Source organism: Musca vetustissima, unplaced genomic scaffold (genome assembly GCF_032173495.1).
Source record: "Musca vetustissima isolate MV318-11 ecotype Yass unplaced genomic scaffold, APGP_CSIRO_Mvet_v1 utg108036, whole genome shotgun sequence".
Classification (NCBI taxonomy): domain Eukaryota; kingdom Metazoa; phylum Arthropoda; class Insecta; order Diptera; family Muscidae; genus Musca; species Musca vetustissima.
In genome coordinates this window covers 59,117-75,293 of record NW_026886941.1, presented here as the reverse complement: position 1 = coordinate 75,293, position 16,177 = coordinate 59,117, and the positions used below count along the sequence as shown (strand labels likewise).

At 36.9% G+C, this 16,177-nt stretch overlaps 2 protein-coding genes across 2 annotated transcripts; both read left to right on the top strand.

Annotated features, from left to right (window-relative positions):
* Nucleotides 1–5,802: 5,802 nt before the first annotated feature.
* On the top strand, nucleotides 5,803–9,360 carry LOC133334432 (adenosylhomocysteinase). Its single transcript, XM_061542728.1, has 3 exons — nucleotides 5,803–5,903; nucleotides 6,189–6,379; nucleotides 8,270–9,360. Exons 1-3 carry the CDS (start codon nucleotides 5,879–5,881, stop codon nucleotides 9,350–9,352), a joined length of 1,299 nt encoding a protein of 432 aa, XP_061398712.1. The 5' UTR covers nucleotides 5,803–5,878; the 3' UTR covers nucleotides 9,353–9,360.
* A 3,413-nt stretch (nucleotides 9,361–12,773) lies between these two features.
* LOC133334431 (P3 protein-like) lies at nucleotides 12,774–14,344 on the top strand. Its single transcript, XM_061542727.1, has 4 exons — nucleotides 12,774–12,978; nucleotides 13,044–13,411; nucleotides 13,478–13,960; nucleotides 14,018–14,344. Exons 1-4 carry the CDS (start codon nucleotides 12,774–12,776, stop codon nucleotides 14,342–14,344), a joined length of 1,383 nt encoding a protein of 460 aa, XP_061398711.1.
* Nucleotides 14,345–16,177: the final 1,833 nt, after the last annotated feature.

The following is a 16,177-nucleotide window of genomic DNA, read 5'->3' as shown; positions in this document are numbered from 1 at the left end:
TGTAGCCTTTTGATTAGGGAAGGAGGAAGTCGGCTTAGCACCTTTGTCCGAGACAGTTGTCTTCGCCGATTCCACCACTTTTATGCGCCACTGTCCGCTGTCCGTTGCTGGGGTCTCGAACATCGCCTCCGTCGCATATTGCCTCTGAAGTTTATTGTCAGCAAGTGCCGACACAGGACCTGTTGTAGTCAGACTTGAAGTCGGTCGGTCAACAGAGTCTGTGTTTCCTTCGTTAATGCTCCAACAATCCCCCTGTGTAGACTTGGCTTGGATCACCGTGGTGTCCAGCTCATCATCAGTTAGGGTGAGATTCAGTAGCAGTTCCTATCAAAGCGTATCCCCACATTGCTCTTCCGGTATCAGTCTGTCTTACTGGTTCAATATTTCCTTACTTTGCTCCTATAGACTATCGCGGATAGCGTTTAGATCGTCCCCTCCTAAAACTACAGTCCTGTCAGCCGGAGACTGATTTTCATCATTCTTGACCTGCTCGTTTGTCAAAAGAATATCCGGTTCGTCAACGTTCGGATTTGAAATTGATGCACTTGTAAAAGGTACAGCTGCAGGTGCCAAGGCATATACACCTAGAACAGCCGGATCACAATCGCTTGATCTGGATGACACGTGGCTTGTGACCTCACCAACGATTGCCGCCGGTACTGTGTTCTTCACTCCCTGCACCGTAACTTTATTCTTTTAGATTTGTCTACCCATCGTAGTTAATTAATTTAAGGGCACCACCCCGATCCATTTTGGCTCACGGGGGATCCGAAGATCGTACGAAGTGCAGAGAAAAGTTGACTCTGCACATCATGGAGACCCGCTTCCCATCTGGATAACGACTTATGGCGTAGGCAGTGACACCAAACAAGAGATCCATAGCAAATGATGGACCTAACCACGGTGTTATACATCCAGTGTATAGTCGATGGTTTTAGACACCAAATTTTCTCAATGGAATTCTTGCATGCATAGAGTGCCATCTGTCCTCTCTTCGCCTGTTCCTCAGCATTCATGTTCCATCGTAATTGAAAGTCCAGGAATGTGCCAAGGTTTATCTAAAATAATTTAATTATATCTTGTTATTTTTTTATTTTTACCTTTTTCTGGGACTCTCAGTATCTTTCTCCTGCAGCTTCTTTTCAGAATGTCGTGTTGAAATTTTCTCGTCATTTTCACGAGCTCTTATTGTTGGGCTATTAACGGGATTTTCGGCAATCACCAAGTCAGTTACAAGATTTTTCAGTTCTCTACGTTATTTAGAAATAGGAAAAGCATATAAATAAAAAAATATATATACAGAAAGATATAGAATAGCAAATACCTTGAAACTCTGGTCTTTACCTCCACCACATCTGAATTTTTGGTCGCTGTGGTTTTCAATTCTTTACTGCTAAAAAAACAGATACAAGTGATTATTTATATTTTTGTGATATTAAAAAAATATATGTATATTACTTTTGATCTTGACTGACAGCTGAAGATTTGTCAGATGTTTTAGTTTTATGATGACCATGGGTGTCTGATCTGGATGCTGAAGATTTGTCAGATGCTTTATTTTTATCATGTCCATCAGCTCTTTTTACTGGGGTAATAGCGGGATTTTCGGCATTAACTAAATCTGATACAAGATTTTTAAGTTCTCTATAAAAGTAGAAAAGGTATATAAGCAAAAAAAAAATAAGATACAAAAACAAATTTCAATTACCTTGAAACTTTGGTCTTTACTTCCACCACCGATGGACTTTTTAATTCTTTACTTCTAAAAAAAACAGATACAAATGATTATTTCTTCTTTATGTAATAATATGAAAAAAAAAAAAATAAATTACTTTTGATCTTGACTGATTGCTGCAGATTTGTCAGATGCTTTAATTTTATCACGACTATCATTGTCTGATCTGGATGTTAAAGGTATGTCTAGGTTTTCAGCTATTACTAAATCGCTTACAAGATTTTTTAATTCTCTAGGTCTAAAATAAATAAAACAGAATAATTTAAAGTGATATACTTTTAAAGTTCGCATATATATTTACATGTGAATTGGACTGGCTGTTGATGTTGTTCGATTATCAGAAATAGTGGTTGTCGATTTTTTATCTTCCTTTTGACGGTCATCACTTTTTCGCTCATTTTCTTGCACATCATCCTCAGTCGTTTGACTTTCACTTTGACTATTTTCATATTCGAAAACTGGTCTGCGTGGCTTCATCAACTTTTCCATCATTTGTTTTTTTAACATGGTTTTCCTGCAAAAAAATTATTTAAATATAAAACTACTTTTATATGTAAGTTTGAAAACAATTTACCTCTGTCCTGGACTGGTAGGTGGAATTTTATTAACCGTGGTTGTTTCAGTTTTCTCTTGCTTTTTCACCTCACCGATCTTGGGGGAAGTTTTTTCTGTGTTATGCTTTGACAACAACTGTCCCAATACACTAAAGTCATTTAAAAGTTGATTGGAACTTTCATATTTCCGATGAAATTCTTCGAAGGCGAAAAGTTTTGTTTCCAAGGTTTCTGTAATGAAAAAAAATATGTTGTCATTAAAAAAAAGTAAATAAGTAATCATTTCTGATTAAGAATATATTTAATGGGGTCTCCAGCGAATATTTCAAGGTATTACAGAATATAATAATTAAATAACTTGTTCTGAAAATAGATTTTGCTTCAAGAAATTTTATCTAAATATAACATAATAACAGTTTCTGTTTATGTTGATAACATTAATGTTATGTTTATGTGTGTGTGAGCCTTCGTTTTGATATGCACACAAAATAAACAATCTGTGTGTATGCCAGTGTGTGGTAAAAAATACGTTACAGCTTAGATATCTAGTATCTACACATTACAACTGATCTCCAATATGTTTTGTACAGTAGTATCAAACTATAGAATAGATAATGATACTGAATTTTTATTCAGAATCAATCATATAAAGAAGATATACATTTTGTTCACCTACTTCGTCCTAATATTGCACCATTTTTACGATATTGTGAAATTTCAGCATCTTTTTTCTTAATAGTATCAGTCAACGTATCCATTTGTTCCTTGCAGGCAATCAATGTTTTCAACATGGGCATAACAAATAAATCTTGAAACTGAAAAAGGAGAAAAAGAAGAAAAAAGAGATTAAAATCCATTTTCACCATTCATCAATGACGACTACCTCTTGCCATGTGTGTCTCACTAAATTCCATTCACACCGAAAAGGACAGTTCATAACGCGATATTTTACTTTTAATGTTAGCTTGTGTTCCCCTTGTTTCACCACTGGGCCTTCCAATGAGGCATCATCTAAATCTCCATCTCCACCCCACAATGTTTTGCGTATATTTTCTTCGTTAAAATCATAGCGACGATTTAATAGCTAAAGAAAATTTCGGAAAACAAGACAATAATAAAATTTACCCATATCCTTCTCTTTTTCTTTTACTGATATAAACAACAACAAATTGTTTACCTTTACTCGGCGCTTCAATTCCTCCAATGCAACGTTCTCACTCCATGTTCTGTTCTGATCGTATAAAATGAGAGTTACTTCATTTGTTTCACTGATATCACATTTCATAAAATATAATGTGTCTTGTATTTTGATTTCTTTCCACATTATTTAATTAAAATTATTAAAAAATATATAGCTTGAAATTATTTTCTACTGCCGTTTCGCTGTGGCTGTAGTACAACGAACAGCTGATTGGAAAAAGTGTTGCCAATTGGCATCACTCTGTGTGTGAAAACAACGCTTGCCTGGAATTATATACCGAAGCTGGTGTATGTGAAAATCAGCATTACAGAATGTTTACACAAAACATGACAAATAAAACCCCATTTGAAATAAAAAAATGAATGTTATAAAAAATAAAAGAACTTACGCTATCGGCTTTGTTGGGCACCAGGACACCGTTACATCATGGGCAATGAACGAGCGGACCAATTAGCTAGACGAGGATCACAATCTACAGATCTAGCAATTGATGGCTCAATCAAACCATCCATATGCAAACTTTATCAGAACTTTGAACTTTGCTGCGGAATGACGGTATAGAGTGTATACCACCTAGCCATGATGTGTTCAGAATAACAATTAATCGGCTGAAGAACAATAAAACAGCAGGAGCCGAACTCAGCCTCATGTGTGCCGTGCACAAAAAGGAGACAATACGATATGTGCCAACTATAGAGGAATCAGTCTTCTTCACATCGCATATAAAGTGCTATCCAGTGTACTGTGTGAACGACTGAAACCAATGGTCAATGACATTATTGAGCTACACCAGTGCGGCCTAGACCTAGCAAGTCCACCATTAACCAGATTTTCACTCTCGGATGAACACAATGGACCATTTGTCTCCGGGTGGAGTGACAGTTAAAGTCGGAAACGATTTCTCGGAGCCCTTCAATACCGAACGAGGATTAAGATAAGTGTGATCTTTTTAAGATCCTGCTAGAAAAGGTCATACAAGACGCAAAGTTGAACAGAAATGGCACTCTGTACAACCAGCAACACGTGCTACTCGCCTATTTCGATGACATCGATATAATGGTTCGGACATTGCGAGCGATAACAGCCACCTTTGAACAAATTGATAAAGAGTCTGCCAATGTGGGTCTGGCAGTAAATGGCAAGAAGACCAAGCTGATGTTATCAATGCCCAAGACGTCCAGTAGACTCGGACCAACTGTGGAACTTGAGAATTACAGCTTCGAGGTAGTTAAATATTGTGTATACCTTGGTACCGCCAAAAACAACACTAATGACATCAGTTTTGAAATTCGGAGAAGGATACTGATGGTCAACAGATGCTACTATGGCCGTTTAGAAACAAGGCCACCTCCTGCCACACCAAACTCACACTTTACAAGACGCTGATACTACCCGTGCTGTAATATGGATCTGAAGCATGGATACTTACGCAAGCAGATGAGACAGGTCTTGGGGAGTTTGAAAGAAAAATTCTCCGAAATGAACCACGAGCTTTACAATCTACACGCAAACATCGACATAGTCAGGGAAATTCGTATATTTTTGGTGATTAATAAACTCAGGCACTCTTAAAATGGTCCTAAGGCCCCAGTGGAAAATAACAGAAAATGTCTGTATAGCTCACACTGCCGGTTTTTCGATCTTCAAGTATAATAATCATGGAACAATAATAATTTGAGTTGAATAAATGAAGCAACTCTGTAGGTATTGACTTTTACTATCAAATATAAAATAAATATACGCAACAGATTGTTGTGTTTATTTAGGTTTAAAAGTAGGTAATACCATAAAATATCTGTTACATCCTTACGAATGCTGTAGAAATGGGCTTCTTTTCAAATAAATTTTAATTTATTGGACATAGTGTTCATTGTGTACACACACATGACCACTTTAAGAAAAATTGTAATCAATTGGTAGATACACCTTTGTTATAATTACACCTTAGATATGTACACACATTTTTGCGGACATGTCCGTTTTTATCTCTGCATTTGGTCCAATACGAATTTCCTTTCATTTATTCACATTCTGAGGTATCTACAACTGTTACAATTTAATGAAATACTTGGTATTCATTCTAATCACTAATAACACAACACTATAGTTGGCAACGCCATTCAATGTTTTATAAATAGTTGACAGTTGTGGCAATACCATCAATCGTTGTCAGGTTCTTTGAATCGTAGCCAGCCAGCGAGAACCATCGTTTCGAACCGCGTGCGTATTTATTCTAATATATTTATTTAATAATTATATGTATAAAACTGATAAATTATATGAAAGAATAAATTGCAATTCAACTTTTGACATTCTCTTGCAGGGCATTTATTTTGTACTTCACTCCTGTTTCCCCCATAAACCGCAAAAATTAACAAAAAACGCAAAATGTCGAAGCCAGCCTATAAAGTTGGTAAGTAAACGTGTTTGTGTGTGTAATTTGAAATTGTAATTATTTTTTTGTGAAATAAATCTTATCTTTTACATATAGTATATTAAGTTTATGTGTGATGCTGTCTGTCTGCGAACACGTTTTTTTGCCATTACCAGTACTAATCATTGTTTTGTTTTCTTTTTTTCTTCCTCCCGATTACCGTCATTTTGTTGCTGACCAACCTCATTCATTTTTGCCGTCTCTCTGCCGCCGCCGTTGTTGCTATTGCTGCACACATTCCTTTTTTTGGTGGATAATCAACAGCTGATATAAAGTTAGCCGAATGGGGCCGCAAGGCTATCATTATTGCTGAAAATGAAATGCCCGGTTTGATGGCTTGCCGCAAGAAGTACGGTCCTTCGAAAATTTTGAAAGGTGCCCGTATTGCCGGCTGTTTGCATATGACGGTTCAGACTGCTGTACTTATTGAAACTTTGGTTGAATTGGGCGCTGAGGTAAGTTAATGTTCGAATGAAAAAAAAAACAATTTTTAATGTAACTGTTAGTGAAAGAAATAGTATTATGTCAGGTTAGAGAATAATTGTGAAATTAAACAATGAGATAGATCGAATCTACGATTGCTGTAATTAGAGATTTAAATGCATTCAATTTAATGTCGAAACGATTATTTAAAAACTTATTTTTAATGACAGGATTTATCTTTCAACGCCATGGAAATGGAATTTCTAGACTTATTCCAAATTGGATTTTTATGGATAAAAGTAAATAGGGGCTTAAGTCTAGTTTAGGGCCCCCTCACGGATCGTTTTGAAATTTTTACCACATGTAGTCCTTGGAGCCCTGATTACAGCAGTATACTTTTTTTCTTGCGGAAATCGGTATTTCCGGAGATATGGGCCTCAAAAGTTCCGTTGGGACCCTTGTATTTTCTCATACATATTTAAAATTCACTAAGGCAATATGGGTATCATTTCGAAGCATTTGATTTGATTACAACAATTTTATATTCATATCAAATATGTCCATACTTTCTGTGATCTGGGTCTCAAAAATTCCGCGCGATCCTTCTGAATCCATCGTCAGAGTCCTTTAGGACTCCATCGTTTTGAAACTTTTACCACATGTGGTCCTTGGGGCCCTGATTATAGTGGTATCCCTTTTTACTTGCGGAAATCGATATTTTCAGATATATCCTCCAAAGCCTCCAAAGTTCCGTTGGGACCCTTGTATTTTCTCACGGCTTTTAAAATTTGCTAAGGCAATATGGGTATCAATTTAAATTAAAAAACACAATTCAAATTTACATGTAAAAACGCGACCATTCGCATTGCCCCATAAAATGTTTAATGGTGTCAAATCGCAAGATCTTGGACGAGAAATTATGCGGTCAGGAACTCCCTTGCAATAAAGCCATGTCATGTGGCATCGTCTTGTTGAAACCACACATTCTCCAATTCGTATTCCTCAATAGCAGGCCACAAAAATGGCGGTTGTCATATGACCATTCCATTCCATCGTTCCATTGTCTGAGGTCCAATCACACCTTCGGACCAAAGATCGCTCATACACATTGCCTTTTTCAGTCACTCGGTAAATAGAAATTTTTTTAGAGGTCCCCTGCATACATAAGATTTTCATGAGACTGCTCGCATTTATAGATACACCGATTCTAGTCTAAGAAACTGATTTATGTTTTTAATTCTAATTTGGAAAACAATATTTTCAAAACACATGATTTCGAAATCTCTATGATAATCCTATCATTTTTGTTTTGTATTTTTTTTTTTTTTTGTCAAATCAGAGTTTCCAAATCCGATTTAATCTTTTGTTAACCATTTTACAACCATCTATGTTTATACAAAAATTTTTCTGCGTTATATTTTTGACAAGGAAATGCTATTGTTTTTATTGCTCTGGCCAAATTGTTACATATTTAAATTTACTTTCTAAGCATCAGGCAGGGGTCATCTCCAAACGACCTCAAATTTGGTTATCACAAATCTTTATTTTTTTATTTTTAAATTAAAATGAATTTCACCATATGAAAAGAAAACAAAAAAGAGATAAAGCTTAGATGTATTACGCACATGAAAGCCAGTATTTTAGGCCCCTCCTCTTTTTTTCCAACAAATTGAAATCTGAAAACTATTATCACAAATAACTGTGATTAGTAATGAGTGAATGCTGTTTGCTGGTGACAACAATCGGGGTCATCAGGCGCTTGATCTTTTATTGGATTATCTCTAAGAAACATGTGTGTTTCTCTTTATGTTTTTTTATTCAATTATCGCCTTATATTTTTGTACAATCAAGGTCGCCATTAAAAACTATAATAATATTAATCAATTTCTTTAAATTATTTCCTCCTCGTTTTTTATCAATAGGTTCAATGGTCCAGCTGTAACATTTTCAGTACACAAGATCATGCTGCTGCTGCTATTGCCGCCACCGGTGTACCCGTCTATGCCTGGAAGGGTGAAACCGAAGAAGAATACCAATGGTGCATTGAACAAACTTTGGTCTTCCCCGATGGTCAACCCTTGAACATGATCTTGGATGATGGTGGTGATTTGACCAATTTGGTCCATGAAAAATACCCTCAATACTTGAAGGGCATCAAGGGTTTGTCCGAGGAGACCACCACCGGTGTTCACAATTTGTACAAAATGTTCAAGGAGGGACGTTTGGGTGTACCAGCCATCAATGTCAATGACTCGGTTACCAAGAGCAAATTCGATAACTTGTATGGCTGCCGTGAATCTCTTATCGATGGTATCAAGCGTGCCACAGATGTCATGATCGCTGGCAAGGTTTGTGTTGTTGCCGGTTACGGTGATGTAGGCAAGGGTTGTGCCCAAGCCTTGAAGGGTTTCGGTGGCCGTGTTCTCATCACCGAAATTGATCCCATCAATGCCTTGCAAGCTGCCATGGAAGGCTATGAAGTCACCACCATGGAGGAGGCCAGCAAAGAAGCTACCATCTTCGTCACCACCACTGGCTGCATCGACATCATCACCGGTGAACACTTTTTGAACATGAACGATGATGCCATTGTCTGCAACATTGGCCATTTCGATTGTGAAATCGATGTCGCCTGGTTGAATACCAATGCCGTCGAAAAGGTGAATGTTAAACCTCAAGTTGATCGTTACACCCTGCCCAATGGCCGTCACATTATTGTCTTGGCTGAAGGTCGTTTGGTCAATCTGGGTTGTGCCCATGGTCATCCCAGTTTCGTCATGTCCAACTCCTTCACAAATCAAGTTTTGGCTCAAATCGAATTGTGGACCAAATCGGAACAGTACGCTGTCGGTGTTCATGTCTTGCCCAAGCATTTGGATGAAGAAGTTGCCAGTTTGCACTTGGAGAAATTGGGTGTTAAATTGACCAAATTGTCAGAGAAACAAGCTAAATATTTGGGTATTCCCATCAATGGTCCCTTCAAGCCTGATCATTATAGATATTAGAATTATCGGATTTTGTTTCATTTTATTTTCTAATTTTACGTTATGATTTTTACAATAATTTGAAATATAATGTCATCTCCTTCTCCCTCCCTCTTCAAAAAAGAGAAATTATGTTTTGAAATGAAATATTTCGCAACTTTTTCTATTCGATTTTAAGTAATAAAACAAATAAAATTATGATGCTGTTGACAAAGAATTTGTAAACTAATGATAATGGAAATGTATTTTTTTTATTAAGCCTCTGTGCACCACAGGGCATGTGTGAACATTTCATGCAGTATGAAAATCAGAACAGTTCTGATTTTGAAAATGTACCCCTTTCAATCCGATGAATTACGTTATGTTTTTTTCAACGACTATCAGAAGGCGTAGATTTTCGAAGAATATTTTTTCAACGACTATCAGAAGGCGTGGATTTTCGAAGAATATTTTTTCAACGACTATCAGAAGGCGTGCATTTCGAAGAATTTTTGTTCAAGGACTATTAGAAGGCTTGGATTTTTGAAGAATTTTTTTCAACGGTGCTTTTTTGTTTTACTCTGTCATAACTTGTGTGTGCAAATAGAAATTTGCATGCACATGCCAAATATTTTCAATCAGTTTTTGTTCTAATTTTATTAAAAAAATCTATTTGCACAGATGGATGCATTTATAAATGCTATAATTTTTGTTCAAATATAAATCGTCATTGATAGAATAAGTTTTAGATAATATATATAGTAAATATTAAGTAGAAAAAAGCTTTGGGACTTCTGCGGATGAAATATTTTTCTGTAGGTAGTGATGATGTCAAATCGTATGATCCTGATATCGCGATAACGAGAAACAACACGGCCAGTAGCCATGGGCAATGGCAATAAAGCCATTTTGGCTCGAGGTGTATGTGGCACATGACACGTCTTGTTGAAACCACATATTCTCCAAATCATATTCTTCAATAACAGCAAGGAACATCGATTATCTCATAACCAAAACACTTCGAATTGTTTCATCGTCATTTTTGAAAACAAATCGTCGGACAAAACACTGTTTTTTCCTAATGTAACGATCTCTCTTTAATTGTGGAGGATTCTCAGGCTATTTATATGCCCTCAGCCTTATGAATAATGAGGGTATAGACACTGTGCCCATCGATATATTGGTCCACCCCTTCTGGTACCTCCATACAATGGGCCAAAATTAATTCAATAACAATGATGTGGAATGTCAGATATTATGCCAAATAGTAAATTTAAGAACTAAATTCAAAACGGCTGAAGCTAGAAGCTTGGAATTTTTTGTTGTTGTTCTTGTAGCAGCCCTAATGGATTTACACAATGGGCTGAGGTGACAGACGTTGGCCGAGTAAGACTCGGGTCGTTTTGGATCGTAGACCCCTCTGTGTGGAATTTTTAGTGTGGATTGTTGTTGATGTTTAGGCGAGTGATAAGGCTGTGGTTTTTAGAAATTCGAACTAGAAGGGTACGAAAAGTACTAAATGTGGTACCAATTGTATTAAGCAAACGTGAAGAGCTAGACCTCTGAAATTGGGAATGCAGGTCACTGATGAAAAGTTTTTAAGATGTACAAAAGGATTTTTGGAACTTCGACCTGTAAGTGTACGAAACGTACTAAACTTTACTAAATTTGGTTCTAATTGTGTATATATTTAACATGTATAGCTAAAATCTTGAAATTTTATATGTAATACACGTTGGGAATGGAACTTAATTTGGTACTAATTGCATTTAGGTGAGAGTATAGAGATGGAATCCTGAAAATAGGAATTAAGATTATTATTAGAGTACAGGATTGTGGTAGCTTAAAAAATCGTACCTATGTGTACGAAAAATACTAAATGGTACTAAATTTCGTACTAGTTACATGTAGGTGAACAGGCGTCTTAAAATTGGAAATTAAAATGACTGTTGGAGTGTGGGATTGAGGTAGTTTAGGAAATTCGTACTTATGGTTGTGAAAAGTACTAAATTTAGTACGATTTGAATTTTGGGCGAACGGATAGACCTGAAAACCTGATATTTGGAATTAAGATCACTGTTGAGGATTGAGCTATAATGACAGCTTTTAAAATTAGTATTTATGTGTACGATGAGTACTAAACGGCACAAGATTTGGTACAATTTGAAATTAGGTGAACGCAGAGATCTGGAATCCTAAAATTTGGAATAAAGGTTGCTGTTGGAGAGTCGAATTGGTATATGTAAGTATAATAGTTACTAAAAGGTACAATATTTGGTACAACTTGATTATATGTGTGCCAAGTTTGAAGACGCATTGGTCCAATAATGTCATTGACCATTGGCTTCAGTCGTTCACACAGTGCGCTGGATAGAACTTTATATGTAATTGGAAGGAGCAAGTGGATAAGTTGAGCGGAGTAGGCCTGTTGTGTGTGCAACTTTCCGACATCGAATTTCCGTGTTACATTAAATCGCACCTTTGCTGCTACATTAAGACGGGTTGGAACCTTGACTGCTACAATGTCCGAATCGATATTCGCTCCTCGTATCGATGCAACGTCTAAAACACTGGATGAATGCCTTCCGTCTGTTAAAACTTAATCAATTTGATTTGTTTGATCTGGAGAAATCCAAGTGGCCTTGTCTATATCGAGATGCTTGAATCTGGTGCTGCTAACTACCATGTTTTTTGCTGCCGCGAAGTCAATCAACCTCATGGCGTTGACTGATGTTTCTTCATGGCGGCTGAATTTTCCGACGGTGGGGCCAATGATATTTTCCCTTCCGATTTTTGCATTAAAATCTCCCAGCAGAATTTTAATGTCAAGGTAGTGGTCATATGCTGTTTCTAGGCGCTCGTAAAATATGTCTTTGGTCTGTAGATACCAAGCCGTTGCTTGGTATCTATCATCCCTTACGCCACCCAATCCGGAATTATGGTATAACAAATATGCAACAATTTCCATATAAAATATTATTAATTTTGTATTCCCTTCCGCATACGAAGTAGCGAGTCGACTTTGAATCATGGATTTGTTTGGCAGATATTCATGAATTTTTTTTAAATAATATTATCTAGGATCTGTACGTACAAATAATGGTGGATTCTTTAAAAATCGTGTAATGTACATTTGAATTGAATGGGATTCTACGCCTATCCGAACTAGACAACGAATCCGTTACGACTTTACTAACTACCTTTAAATATTTCTCATTTCAAAAGCAACAACCATTCTCTTCGTGCTCAGCGAAATTTACTTCGATCTAGTTTGTTTTGGTTTTCAATGTAAATAAGCTGCGATCGGCGGAAGTACGGCTACAGAAAACACTTCTAAAAGTGGGATATTTATTTACACCTATTTTCAACAAGTGAATTTTATTGTTTTACAATTTATTTTAAAAAATTAAATCCAAATAATTGTTTGCTAACAAAAATGACAATGTTTTACTTTCCCAAAATAATGGTGGCTATGTGTCTCTTTACAAGTTTAATCTCTTGGTCATGTCCAATTGAAGCTACAAAAACAACAACAACAAGACGAAAACATCGAACACTTAGAGAACTTCAAAGAGAAGAGACGTTGCCACAATGGCATGTTGTGTTTAAGCCAGCTAACATAACAGCCCACATGAATAGTGTTATTAACATTGAAGCGGAACTGAGGGGTATGTTCGGATATGAAATTTAAAAAAAATGAATAAATGTAATGTTCTTTCTTATTTTATTGCAGTAGATGTTGATTTTCAAAATTTAAATGACATAACATTTGAATTTTATGCGGAAGACGAACACTTGGCCAAGGTCAAAAACGAAGTTGTGGGCTCTCAAATTGATGAAACAATTCGGAAATGGAGTGGTTTCATAACAGTTGATGTTAAATTATTAGGTTTTACAAAAATCTATGTTCGAATGATAGATGACAAAAATAATCATGTGGAAATTAGCAAAGAATTTTTGCCATTGATAATCATAAGGAAACCACGATTGATTGATCACATTTTTACTGGGTCAGTGGCATTATTGGTCTCATTACTCTATGTGAATTTTGGAGCTGCAATGGATTTGAAGGTCCTTAGGAAATTAATTATAAAACCTGTGGTGTGTATAAAATCTAAAATAATATTGGATTTATAAATAATTTATCTAAAATTTGTTACTTTTCAGGGTCCCCTTATTGGGTTTATAACCCAATTCATCTTAATGCCTGTGTTAAGTTATGTTCTTGCTGTTGTTGTATTTCCCCATAGCATAGAAATGCAATTGGGTTTATTTTTTACGGGAATTTCACCCAGTGGTGGGGCCTCCAATATGTGGACTGTTATTTTGGGCGGAAATATGAATTTGTCCCTGCTAATGACAAGTCTAAGCAATGTGGCGGCGTTCGGTATGATACCATTATGGATATTTACATTGGGTCAAGTAATATTCAGACGTGGTAATATGATAATACCATACTCAAAAATTGCCACATTTGCTGTGGCCCTGGTAATACCCCTAGCCATTGGTGTTGGTATACAAAAATATTCTCCTAAATATAGCAAAATATTGGTGCGTTTTTTGGAACCTATTTCAAAGTGTTTAATACTATTCATCATTATATTTGCAACAGTGACAAATCTATATTTATTTGAATTATTTTCATGGAGGGTAAGTATCCTAATCCTGTAAAAATTTTAATAAAAAATAATTTGATTTTATTTTTAGATCATTTTGGCTGGCTCCTTACTTCCATGGCTGGGTTACGGTTTGGCGTGGTATTTAGCTCGTAATCTAAATCAAAGTGCCGCTGATGCCCTTACCATTGCCATTGAGACGGGTATACAAAATACTGGCATTGCAATATTTCTTCTTCGTAGTCTACCACAACCTCAGGCCGATTTAACAACAGTTATACCAGTTTCTGTGGCAATAATGACACCTTTCCCATTATTGGCTATATATCTTTATAGGAAATACTGGGGTCAAAAAAACAATATCAAATATTGTAGTTTGAATGAAAATGATGATCATCGACACATACGAAGTTTATAAATAAATAAGGAAAAGAATACATCAGTAGGTTCGCCTTTATATGCCTTTTGTGGTGGGGCATCCTCATCCATTCTCATAACATGACCTAGACAGTAGCTCGATACGTCTTACAATGCTGATGCCCGAGAATAGCTGGTACAACTCATGGTTCATTCGACGGCGATATTCACCGTCGACGTAGATCGATCCATAGATCTTTCGGAGAATTATTCTCTCAAACACTTCATCTGCTTGCGCAAGTACCCATGCTTTTCTAAACTGCTTACTTAGACCATAGTAGCATCTGTTGGCCAACACTATCCTTCTCCGAATTTCAAAACCTATGCGACATTAACTGCTGACCTTGTGCCAGTTAAAGTCGTATTAGTTTTGCAGGAATGCCGAACGCAGACATAGCTTTCATCACTTCTCAACGAGTAAGGGCTGTCGAATGCGGCAGAGTGAAAATCTGGTCAATGGTGGATTTACCAGGTCTTCAGCCGTTTACACTGCACGCTGGATAGTACTTTATATGTGATGGGAAGGAGACTTGGGACGCAGGATGCTGAGGTTCCAATCATTGGGCATGCATTCCTGTAGCCAAATTGTACTGATCATCTTATCTCCTTTCTCCCACAATAATTCTCCCACGCATTAATTTTTGCTACTGTCTGTAGGGTTGCCCTATACGCTGCGTTTTTCACATCAGTAGCAATAGGACACTCTTGATCGTACCATGTTGCTTTTGCTGCAGTTTGTAGGGAGTGAGCAATTCTTTGCCATTGTGCTACTATACTATTATCGGGACAAGAAGTCCTTTCGTCAAGCAGGTGGATAAGTTGAGCGGAGTATGCTTCTGCTATCTGTTGTGTTTGCAGCTTTTCGACTTCGAGTTTCCGTGTTACATTAAACCGCACCTTCGCTGCTACATTAAGTAGGGTGCGAACCTTGGATACCACCAGGTAATGGTCCGAATCAATATTCGCTCCTCGTATCGATCGAACGTCTAAAACACTGGACGAATGCCGTCCGTCTATAACAATATGGTCAATTTGATTTCTCGTTGCTTGATCAGGAGAAATCTCTATGCTGCTAACTATCAAAATTTCTTTCAATAGGATTCTTATTGAGTATAAAATCTCTCTAATAAAAATTATTACTATTGGCCGGGGTAGCCCCCATATAATGATTACATCTATTATTAGATACATATTTTGGGGGGTTGGAAATTTTATTCAAACAAATTTAATTTTTCAAATTCTTCTTATTCTTAATTTTCAGCAATTTTTTTAACAAAAACGATATTGTTGTAGATGTACCAGAACTAGGATGCCAGGTTTTGTGATCACTATACCGGCTGATATCTCTTCCCAGTGTATGCTAATGGATAGGATGCCCTATAGGTGTCACTGCTTCTCCAGTGGAAGTGGTGTGCATTGTCATCACATCCAATTATTATGTCACCAGTGCTGCCACTGCCTCCAGTAGATAGCGTACATCAGATCCGGTTGGGGCAGGAGCATCATAGGGGAGATAGACGCAGAGACTATATGGGTTTCGAGTTACCCCTATCTAGTCCTAATGTCGTCACAACACCATTGCTGAAATTTAACAGAAGCATTAAATTTGGCGCTTTTAGCGCTTGCTGCTATCTGTTTCATGTTTTATTGGCGGGAGACGGAATTGAAGTTTCCCCATCCCATAAAGCAATTCACCCTTGTTCCTCCTTAAGTAATGTTCTCCAGCAGAATCGGTAGCGAACTTTGCCACAAAACCGCAGTTTCTTTCAAATGAAGTGAGGATTATCCACTTCCTCATCTGAAGTCCGTCGTTGTGCTTTTCCACTAACCGCCG

Excerpts from the sequence above, each read along its gene's own strand:
- LOC133334432 (XM_061542728.1), top strand. The coding sequence starts at position 5,879 with ATGTCGAAGCCAGCCTATAAAGTTG. Across the intron at positions 5,904-6,188 it reads GAAGCCAGCCTATAAAGTTG|CTGATATAAAGTTAGCCGAA; the intron begins GTAAGTAAACGT and ends GATAATCAACAG. Across the intron at positions 6,380-8,269 it reads TGGTTGAATTGGGCGCTGAG|GTTCAATGGTCCAGCTGTAA; the intron begins GTAAGTTAATGT and ends TTTTATCAATAG.
- LOC133334431 (XM_061542727.1), top strand. The coding sequence starts at position 12,774 with ATGGTGGCTATGTGTCTCTTTACAAGTTTAATCTCTTGGTCATGTCCA. Across the intron at positions 12,979-13,043 it reads CATTGAAGCGGAACTGAGGG|TAGATGTTGATTTTCAAAAT; the intron begins GTATGTTCGGAT and ends ATTTTATTGCAG. Across the intron at positions 13,412-13,477 it reads AATTAATTATAAAACCTGTG|GGTCCCCTTATTGGGTTTAT; the intron begins GTGTGTATAAAA and ends GTTACTTTTCAG.